Genomic DNA, 10,902 nt, shown 5'->3' with positions numbered 1-10,902 from the left:
TCCTGCCAGAGCACCGCTGTTATATTTTCTCTGACAAGCAATGCAACACCTCCCCTCTTGCCCCTCCTATTCTATCACACCTGAAGCAACGAAATCCTGGAATATTTAGTTGCCAATCACACCCCTCCTGCAACCACGTTTCACTAATAGCTACAACATCATATTTCCAGATATCAATCCATGCTCTAAGCTCATCCACCTTTCTTACAATGCTCCTAGCATTAAAATAGATGCATTTAAGAAACTCTCCACCTCTTACTCTCTGTTTATCCTTAATGGAGCAAGTAACTTTGTTATCTTTTTCTTCCTTGTCCCCTGCTTCTTTGGTCTGAGTGCTCCCGATCTCTGTCCCCTGCCTATCCTCCCTCACACACTATCTACTAGCTTTCTCTATTTGTGAACTAACCTCCTCTCTCCCAGTACTGTTGCAAATCACCATCTGTGAAAGAGAGTACCATACCTTTCATGCAAGGGAACAGTAAGAACATTCTTCTCCCAATGGTTTGCTTATATAATTCCAATTTTCCAATAAAAGTGGACACTTGCATTTTTTGCCAGGATTAAATTGATATTCTCACCCTGCAGTTACATGTTTAGAATGGTCATTTTGTCATACAGATCGCCTAGGTATGCCATATCTCCAGATAGAAGTTCGATCTTGTTTCTGAAGCTCTTGTTGACTTTGAGCAAAAATTCAACCACAGTGTCAAAAAGATCAAAGAAACATTTTAAGCAGCAGCCTTTTGACAGCCAATACATTTCAGTGTGAAGAAGCAAGGGTTCAAACTCTCACCATTATCTTGCTACTCCTTCTGTTGCACAAGAAATCCATTAAGACCTGAGGTTTGATCAATTTAAACATTGAGCCAAATTGGAAAGGTCAGGTATGGGCCAAATTGAGGCAGTGGGGGCCCAGGCATGAGACTGTATTGAAGTGGCAGGGCCCCAGTCCAACAGCAAAGAACGACATAAGGTTTGGATGATTTCACTTCTGGGCCAGATTGAAATGGTCAGGGTGTCGGGAATGGAGGTTTACTCATCTCTGTGCTGAACTAAGGCTGTGATCTGCAAGTAATGGATTTTGATTCAGATGCAATGATTCCTGGTTTCATGAACTTCAGTTCTGAATGCTAGTTGCTTACTTTTATTGTTTGCACAATTTGTTTTTGTTTTCTCTCTGCACGTTGGGTGTTTGACAGTTTTCTTTTGTTTTATCGGGTTTCTTTGGTTTGTAGCTGCCTGTAAGGAGATGAATCTCAAGGTTATATAAAGTACACATACTTTGATAATCAATGTACTTTGAAGTTTGAAGTAATCAAATTAATTGGAGGTATGGTCGGAGGGTTTCATGGTTTGTTAAACTGCACAACCCTTCATTGTTCCTTAATGTTTTCTGGATCACCAGTTTCACATTCAGCTTCCATACCTCTATTCCATCTTTCTGATCTTCCTGGAGTTAATGGTCAGCCAGTAGGAGCCAACGGTCATTGACGTGAGTTCAGTGGGTCTGACCGTGAGTACTTGGGCTACAAACTGGGGGACTATCCAGGATCAGACTAACTATGTGGTTTTAACCAGATGTATTGCAGTCTTACCCCATCTACAGGATTGTTGGGTATTGCACGACCTGGCAACTTAATAGATTCAGTGGAAGTGAATTAAAGATGCTGTTAAAATCGCTGCCCATCACAAAGATTTAGATTTCCACAGAAAGTAGTAATGGGAATTGCTGGAAGGTGCTAGCCATTCATTCTACAGATCAAAGGCAGTAATGAGTCAAACATACATTGCATCCCTGTCAGAAATCAAATAAAACTGCAGATTCTAGAAATCTGTCTTTTAAAAAAAAAACAAATTGCTGGAAACCTTCAGCAGGTTAAGCAGCAGTTATGGTAAGAAGAATAGTTAGCGTTTGTGTGCCAGAGCACTGATCTCACAAGAAAAAGTTTTGAATTTGAAATTATATTGTTGAAGTGGCCAGAGAGACAAGCAAACATTCAGTGGCCAGAATGAGGAAAGTTGCACCAGCATATTGCTTTATGCACAGAGATACTGGAAGCCAAGAAATAATTGTTTAGGGCTTACCTATAAACTAAAGTGATTATTTCTAAAATCAGGCATAAATAAATGGAGAAAGTTCATCCTTCATCCTTGTATTGTTTTGGAAGAAATGATTCAAAGAATGAACAATTATGCTTATGTCATGTTTTTCTTTGCTCTGATGTCATGACTTCCTTTGTATTTGCACTTAAATACAAGTCTGATTATGCCAAATCAAGACACTCTGAAGGTTGCCAGCTTCTGACTGAAACACAAAGGTCATACAGATTTGCTGACGATGAAGACTCAGACTACGTTTTTGTTGGTGGCGGTAGCTGTTGTTTGCCTAGCTGCTCATGGTAAGTACTAGCCATGTAGTTTAAATTAAAACTGGATGATTGGCAATTATGATTCATGATGGATTTAATTGGTTCTGAAGCAAGATACATGTTCATGTTACTACTGCAAAGCAAGTGCGAATGATAATTGTAAATATTTGAGAAGTATATGATTGTGCCATATACTGTTTGAATACTTTCATAGAAATAGTTTGTATCAACTTCTCATTTAAAAGGAAAGTGAGTACAGATGATTACTGTCCCATATATGAAACAAAATCCATTATAGCTTAAACATCCAATACGATTAATCTATGTTGGCATTACTCTGATTATAAGAATTAAAATAGCTGACCTTTTGGGGGGAGTTTCAGTGACCGATTATAAAGCCCTGAAATGAGTCATTGTAGATAAGATTGGATCCAATCAAGCTGGTAGTCTAGACTGAAGTGAGTAGCATTCACCACTGATAATTTATCATGCTGTTACGGTATAGTGTAAACATATTTTCATCTTCAATTCCAAATTATTCAAAGACTTTCTCTTGTATGCCCACTTTGTATCGAGCTAGTGCCCAACACAGGATAGCAACCAATTCAATGAAGTACTGAGACCTGTTTTGCAAATATTTTCTGTTAACTGACAAGGTTTCTGTCACTGGCAGATACTCAAAGTTATGCCCATTACCTTTATAGAATGCACTAGGGAAACATGTAATTTTCCCTTTAATTTGCAGACAAATTGGGGAAGGATTGTACATATTAATAATGAATAGGCCATTATATACATTCAGTAACAGCATAAGATTTTGGAACAGTATAGGAATTTGGAAAACAACATCTAAAACTGAATTTTCTGTATTGTATTATTCAAGGAAGCAGTTTGCAACATGTCAGCAATTTTTTTCCAGCTACTTTTAACTTTCTTGGCACTATTATAGACCTTTCTTTTTCTTTTCCTTTTGTGATAGGTTTGTGTGCAGCAGGTCAAAAAATCTCAAGATGCAGATGTGTGAGAACTACATCTCATGCCATTGATCCCAGAAAGTTTCAACATATCGAGATCTTTCCTCAGGGTCCCTACTGCAGAAAGGTGGAGATTTTGTAAGTACAAAATTCAGCCTCCTATAGTGAATCTAAGAATTCAACTCCACAAGTCTGAAAAATTATAGTTTGCTTGATGCAGAGTTAGCAGGTGGAATTAATAAATTTTACATTATCTTAAATAAGCTTCCCACACTGATAAAATTGAAATCACACATTTATGTCGACTCCTTAGTCAGTAAGTGTGGAGAAATGTTGAATTAAACATATTAAATATATTTTAATATCTGAGTATGTCCTTAACATGATCTATTTTCATTGTGTTTTAAGACAGCAAATCTTATAGCTGTCTAAGGTTTGTCTGTAATTTATCAGAATTTTAGATCTGTTTGCATAATGGCCCTTCTTTTTGAAACTGCCTTTGAATGTATTCATTTAATGGCTATCTTTTGTTCAATGAATGTTTTAAATCACTGTTCATATAAATTATGATAGAAAACTCATTTGCAGGAAACAGTGCCATATCTTCTTTATTTTAACCAAAACACTTTCTCGTTATGCATTACAGAATTACCCTGAAGACAGGGACAAAGGTCTGTGTGAATCCTGAAACCGCATGGGTCAAAAGAGTTATTAGGATCTTGATTGAAAGGTAAATCCTGTTCATTTAGGCAAAATTTTTGTATCATCTGGATTTTAATTGCATGCAGGACCATCTACACGTGCATAATGCACTAAAGTTCAATTAAGCACATTATTAATGTGAGAAAAATACATAGATTTATAGAATATCTTTCAGGACATTAGAACAACATTTCACAGTACAGGTGACCCAGGTTCATTTCCCGCCACTGCCTGTAAGGATTTTGTACGTTCTCCCTGTGTCTGCGTGGGTTTCCTCCCACAGTCCAAAGACATACCAGTTGGTAGGTTCTTTGGTCATTGTAATTGGTCCTGTGATTAGGCTAGCATTAAATCGGAAGATTGCTGGGTGCTGTGACTCGACGGGCCAGAAGGGCCTATTCTGCACTGTATTTCAATAAATAAATATTTCAAAAGTCATTGCAACATTTGTGTTATCACTGTTGTTACATAGAAAACACAGTAGCCTATTTGCACTTGGCAAGTTGCCTTGTGAAAATGATCAAATAATTTATTTTTATTTTAGTCGTCTGAAGAATAAGCCATTGTGATAATACTGATATAGTATTGAATCTTCTATGTCCACCCAAGTGAACACTTTAATGTCTCATTTGATAGCTCATCCAAAACATGAAATCTCTCACTTTGCTCTTGTTCAATCACCGATCTCCCAGCAGAAAGCAATACTTAGCTGGTAAATTTCAATTAGAACCAAACTAATGTTTCAAACTCACTTTATCTTTCTTTCTGGTATTTCCTAGAAAGAAAAGCAATGAAGCCTCTCTGCCAACCACTGCAGCAAGTCCATTGGCCGGATGAAACAAAATGTCCCTTTGATAAAGCAGATTAATGAGCCAAACAGTTATTGATAAAGCACATCGTAATAGTCCTGTCAATAGCTGAAATGTTCTGTTTGTTTACATATGAAATCCTCAAATCTTTGTCATTTGTTCATTATCTTTAATTCTTCTATATAGCTCCTGAGCCATAAATTTTAATATACCATTATATGTTTGTCAATAATTTCACATATGAGTATAGAAATGCAATGGAATTTTATTTTTTTATTGTTGATAAATATCAATTACTTCTTCAATAGAGTTAAATGGATGGAAAGCTTGAAGATGCATGTTTTAAGCTATTAAATTCAAACATTAACCAGTGTTTGACTACTAGATGTTAAGGTTTCTAATGATAATGTAATCGGATACAATGGTAACATGAACTCAATGCATTTTGTAATGTCATTTGCATAGGCATTGAGCTAGAACATGAAGGGCTTCTTAAAAAAACAGTGAGTTAAAGTGTCTCTGTTTATGGGAGGGGCTGATGTGTTTACTTTGTGTGGGGGCACCTCGCACATCTCCATCCCTCCCCCTTAGCCCCAACTACCACAAGCCAAACAACAGAAAGAGCATTGTGTTACTTATGGAGGAAGCCAGGTGGGTTGTAGTTTGTGGCTGTGTGGGGTAGTCTGAGTTAAAAAGGTGATCGTGATCAGGTGGACATCAGGTGAGTGGGTATAGCTTCAGGAATGTGTAAAGAGCAACTAAAGTCCCTGAAAACAAAAGCAGAAGCATTTTGGAGGGAAACGGAGACCAGGCAAAACACTTAACTTGGGGCATACCCAGAGGAGAAAAGACACAGTCCCTCTTTTAGGCTCAACCTGTATCAGAATGCAAAGCCCACATCATCTTTCACAAGCATGAATTGTGACAAAGAATCTTTTTCTCCAAGTCATGTCTAAACATGCCTTGCATCACGTTGGATAGCATAGTGACATCTCCATCATTAAAATAGGGTAAATTTCGAGAAATCATCAACGATCAGGTTTATCATTAAGATCACCTAAATCGTAAACGTTGCACCTCACGAAGAATTTCTAGCCCATTGTTTCATGTCCTGAATGGAAGGTAGCTCTGCTAAATTGTTATACTATTGGAAACCAAATGACAAATTATTTTGTACCAAGATTTTTATAGTTTAAGTAGTTGAAGGTGTTAATTAGATGGTGTTAATGCACAATTGCAGTAACTGCTTATTTTTTAAATATTTCATTCCACTTTTGTATGCATCTTTACAAGTCCTTACACATATACCTGGATTATGTGTACCACTGTAAATGTAGAATGTGAGTGTATGTGTATCTTCAAAACCAGTGTAACAATTGATATAGATGTTGATGCTTTGATAAACCATGCACTGCTCTTAGTTGTCTACATTCAATAAAGTCTTTTATTTTGAAGCTCTATCCTTGTCAATCACTCTACTGACCAGCAATATAATCTACAGATCCTCAATGTAAAGACCAGTACTGGTTGTTGCTCCTTAGGGAAGTAGCAGGACACAAACAAAATGCAAGGTTTGTGAGGTGGACTTTTAGTTCCCAACCTGGTTCCCACGGACACCTCAGTCCATGGCATAAGAAAAGGTTGGAACCCCTGAGTTACAGTAACATTAATGATAGGCAGTGGACAATATGCACATGGCAATTATCCTGACAAGTACCAGAAGCCTAAATGATTTACCCAGTGGCCAAATAAGTGGAGATATTCTTGAGCATGAATAGTATAATCAGGGCCCCGAAAGAAGGGAGAACAGAGCAACCGGGGGGGGGGGGGGGGGGGGAAGGAGGTTCTAATATTACTATAACATGAGCTAGAGACATTCAGATCATCTGTGAATTTATTAACTTTGTAAGATGAGGCTCCTTACAAGAATGTCGTGAAAACTTTGAAATATTTTAACAAAGTGTCTTCAACAGTTTTAAGAGTTGCAAATTAAACAACTGCAACCAGTGACCAGAAAGCACACATGCTAAAACATGAGATTTTCAAATGTTTTAGATCACATGCTATGGCTTCAGTAATGTGTCCTGTAAGCAAAATAGGATTCAAGCAGAACTGTTTGAACTTAAACTTCAAAGGAGAGAGAGAAATAGCCATCAATATGGAAATATCAAGCAGAATTGCTGAAGGCACTCTGCGAAGGTGCAGATGGGAAGCAAGTCCACAGAAATTACAGTGACTCCATGATCATCCACAATCAGGTCATGTGGATGCTGCAAATGCAAGTAGATAAGACGAGTAAACTCGTCATGTATTCTCTGGAATTAAGAAAAGTTAAATAATATCCCATTAAAGCTCACAGCATTCCTATAAGATTGGAGCCAAGGAGGCTATTTTCCCTGTTGAATGTATATGAATCGGTTACATCCGAAATAAAGGATATGGAGCCAGGGAGGCTGTTCCCCCTTTTGTGGAGTATATAACAAGTGGATACATCCCCAAATAAAGGATAAACTATATATAATTTAGATGAGGAGAAATTTCTTCACAAGGCTATAGTATGATTAATCTTCGGAATTTTCAAACCCTGGATGAATGTGGAAGCTCAATCATCTGTTAAACTCAAATTCTGATGTCTGAGCAATAAGGAAATCAAGGGACATGAAGATAACACAAGAACATGGCTTTGCAATAAAAGTTTAGTAAGAATCATGTTGTCTGCTTCTGCTCTTCTTTTGCATGTTCTTATGCACAGGGCATATTAAAGTGCAAGATCCAGAGGAGGACCTGTAACTGTTGACAAAGATTGTGGTCCTTGTGTGTCTCAAATTCATAGGATAAATTTGTAGGGTAGCATAGTAGTTAGCACCAGCAGCCACAGCCTGTCAGAAGTTTGTACATTCTCCCTGTGACCTCACAGGTTTCCTCCGGGTTCTCTAGTTTAACCTAAGAGTCCAAAGACATACCAGTTGGTAGGTTAGTTGGTCTTTGTAAATTGCCCCATGACTAGGCTAGGATTAAATCTGGGGGGTGCTGGGCAGCACACCCTAAAGGGCCAGAAGGATCTATTCCACACTGTATCTCAATAAATAAGTATAAAATATATACCAGTATCTTTGTGGTAAAATCCATACAATGGAAACAGGCCAAAGACATAGCGACAAGTAAGAGAAATGGAATTTACTGGGAGAAAGGAATGAATAGGAGATTCATGACTATACACTGATAATTATGCACATTGATACCAAGCAAGTTGGTTTATCATGAATCACAATGTCTATCACAAATACCTCAAATACTTTCCTTAACACAAGAGTAACCTGCTGATGGACACACATACAAGAAGTTCAAAGTACATATATATGTCACCATATACTGCCATGAGATTCATTTTCTTATGGCAATTCACAGTAGAACAAAGAAACACAATAGAATCAACAAAAACCTATACACAAACATAAACAGACAAACAACTATCATGTTTGTTGATAGAAGACTACAAATAGTGCAAATACAAAAACAACACAATAACAATAACAAATGAACAAATAAATAAATAATATTAAGATATGAGTTGTAGAGTCTTTGAAAGTGAGTCCTTAGTTTGTGAAATCGGTTCAGTATTGGGGTGAGTGAAGTTATCTACTCTGGGGCAGAAACCTGATGATTTAGGAGTAATAATGGTTCCTGAACCTGGTGGTGTGTCACCTAAGGCTCCTGTACCTCCTTTCCAATGGCCATAATGAGAAGAGAGTATGGCCTGGGTGGTGGGAGTCCTTGATGATGGATGTTGCTTTCCTACAACAGTTCTCTTTGCAGGTGTGTTCAATGGCGGGGAGGGCTTTATCTGTGATGGACTGGGTTATGGCACAGACAAACTTTTGGTTCACCAGTGCACAACTATGGATCCAGTTACATATTGCTGGTAACTGGATTCAAAAACAGCATGCACAACAGATTGTCAAAAGATCCAATGATATGGAACCAAGATCTATGGGGAAATTGAACAGCACTGAATGGCTAATTTTCCCAGAGGCTGAGTTAGAAGAATCAATGAAGTATACATTTTGAGATGTTACAAGTGTTTTTTTTTAATTAAACACATGCATTTACTGCGTTATCTGTTCAGGTATCTGGTTGCAAAGGCAGTTAATTTGCCATTGGGTTGATTGTGGCAATATCTGCAGAAAGTCATTGTGAGATGGAAAAGCAAAATTACAGAGGACAATATGAGGAAAGCCAGAAATTCAGATCAAGGTGAAATGCTGTTAAACGAAGAATAAACCATTTTGTTCAATGCATCATTTGGACAGCAGATAATTACAGGGCACAGCAAGTAGTTTAGAAGAGGAATCTGACTTGCTCAAAGGTTACAAGAAAGTCATTTCACTGGAAAGTTAGGCCAACAGATGTAATGTGGCAAAAATCCACATAGGGTGGAAGGCAGTAAGCTTGGTGCAGAATTTGCAGCAAGTACTGAACAAGGCTGGATGAATCTTGAGAAAGACTGCATGATTTTGAAAACTTTACTTATTCACTGAATTACTAAATAACCAATTCAAGCTCAGGATGAAGTGGATAATTTGGAGGATGATTGTAATATGCCATGCAGGCGAGTTACAAGCTCCAAAGGTCCTGTGAAGTATATATTCCTTTGTCCTCAATATAACTTGGCTCCAGATATTTTAACATAAGAGCAGAAAAGGCAGTTGAAAATGACAGTGACCGGCATGAGTCTACTGGAAAATATCAACAGAGGGAGAGTGAGAGCGATAACTTTCTATCTACATAAAATCTGAGTATCCCCTTTCAAAGGGAATCTGGTGGTCCATGTTGTAGTAATATTGCAGCAATCAGTATGTCAAGTATACTTCATCCAGATTGCAAAGGTTGGACATCTAGAGATCATGTACTGTTCGTAAATTGTTCCCATCTTTTCATTTCTATCTCTACCTAAAGATTGGCACACTTGTTCCAACACTTCTGCAAATACCTCCTTTAACAATCAACCAGGAGGAGACAAATCGATTATACTTTTATACTTTATACTTTATTGTCGCCAAACAATTGATACTAGAACGTACAATCATCACAGCGATATTTGATTCTGCGCTTCCCACTCCCTGGATTACAAATATTAAATATTAAAAATAGTAAAAGATAGTAAGTATTAAACATTTAAATTATAAATCATAAATAGAAAATAGAAAAATGAAAAGTGAGGTGCTGCAAAGAAAACCGAGAGGCAGGTCCGGATATTTGGAGGGTACGGCCCAGATCCGAGTCAGGATCCGTTCAGCAGTCTTATCACAGTTGGAAAGAAGCTGTTCCCAAATCTGGCCGTACGAGTCTTCAAGCTCCTGAGCCTTCTCCCAGAGGGAAGAGGGATGAAAAGTGTGTTGGCTAGGTGGGTCATGTCCTTGATTATCCTGGCAGCACTGCTCCGACAGCGTGCGATGTAAAGTGAGTCCAAGGATGGAAGATTGGTTTGTGTGATGTGCTGCGCCGTGTTCACAATCTTCTGCAGCTTCTTTTGATCTTGGACAGGACAACTTCCATACTGGGTTGTGATGCACCCTAGAAGAATGCTTTCTACGGTGCATCTATAAAAATTAGTGAGGGTTTTAGGGGACAGGCAAATTTCTTTAGTTTTCTCAGGAAGTAAATGCGCTGGTGGGTCTTCTTGGCAGTGAACTCTGCTTGGTTGGACCAAGTCAGGTCATTTGTGATATTGACCGCAAGGAACTTAAAGCTTTTGACTTGTTCCACTTGCGCACCACCGATGTAAATTGGGTCATGCAGTCTGCTACTCCTTCTGAAGTCAACAACCAATTCCTTCGTCTTGCTGATGTTGAGGGATAGGTTAATGTCTTCGCACCATGCCACCAGGTTCTTAATTTCCTCTCTGTACTCAAACTCATCATTACCCGAGATACTGTGACAAGAATACACATGGATAAGATGTAGCTGTCCTGTGTGATCAGCAGTTGGTCTGCCACCTGTCTTCAGGAGAGAGAGAGATAAGGGAAACAATGGAGCAGCATTTGGAGA

The 10,902-nt window shown here is 38.2% G+C and overlaps 1 protein-coding gene across 1 annotated transcript; it reads left to right on the top strand.

Annotated features, from left to right (window-relative positions):
* The first annotated feature begins 2,297 nt into the window (after nucleotides 1-2,297).
* Nucleotides 2,298-6,284, top strand: LOC140194653 (alveolar macrophage chemotactic factor). Its single transcript, XM_072251908.1, has 4 exons — nucleotides 2,298-2,399; nucleotides 3,349-3,481; nucleotides 3,990-4,073; nucleotides 4,825-6,284. The coding sequence occupies exons 1-4, from the start codon at nucleotides 2,339-2,341 to the stop codon at nucleotides 4,880-4,882; spliced, it is 336 nt and encodes a 111-aa protein (XP_072108009.1). The 5' UTR covers nucleotides 2,298-2,338; the 3' UTR covers nucleotides 4,883-6,284.
* Nucleotides 6,285-10,902: the final 4,618 nt, after the last annotated feature.

Source organism: Mobula birostris, chromosome 3, assembly GCF_030028105.1.
Source record: "Mobula birostris isolate sMobBir1 chromosome 3, sMobBir1.hap1, whole genome shotgun sequence".
Classification (NCBI taxonomy): domain Eukaryota; kingdom Metazoa; phylum Chordata; class Chondrichthyes; order Myliobatiformes; family Myliobatidae; genus Mobula; species Mobula birostris.
The sequence above is the reverse complement of the archived record's forward strand: the minus strand, read 5'-3'. Positions and strand labels throughout refer to the sequence as shown.

Excerpts from the sequence above, each read along its gene's own strand:
- LOC140194653 (XM_072251908.1), top strand. The coding sequence starts at position 2,339 with ATGAAGACTCAGACTACGTTTTTGTTGGTGGCGGTAGCTGTTGTTTGC. Across the intron at positions 2,400-3,348 it reads TGTTTGCCTAGCTGCTCATG|GTTTGTGTGCAGCAGGTCAA; the intron begins GTAAGTACTAGC and ends CTTTTGTGATAG. Across the intron at positions 3,482-3,989 it reads TGCAGAAAGGTGGAGATTTT|AATTACCCTGAAGACAGGGA; the intron begins GTAAGTACAAAA and ends TATGCATTACAG.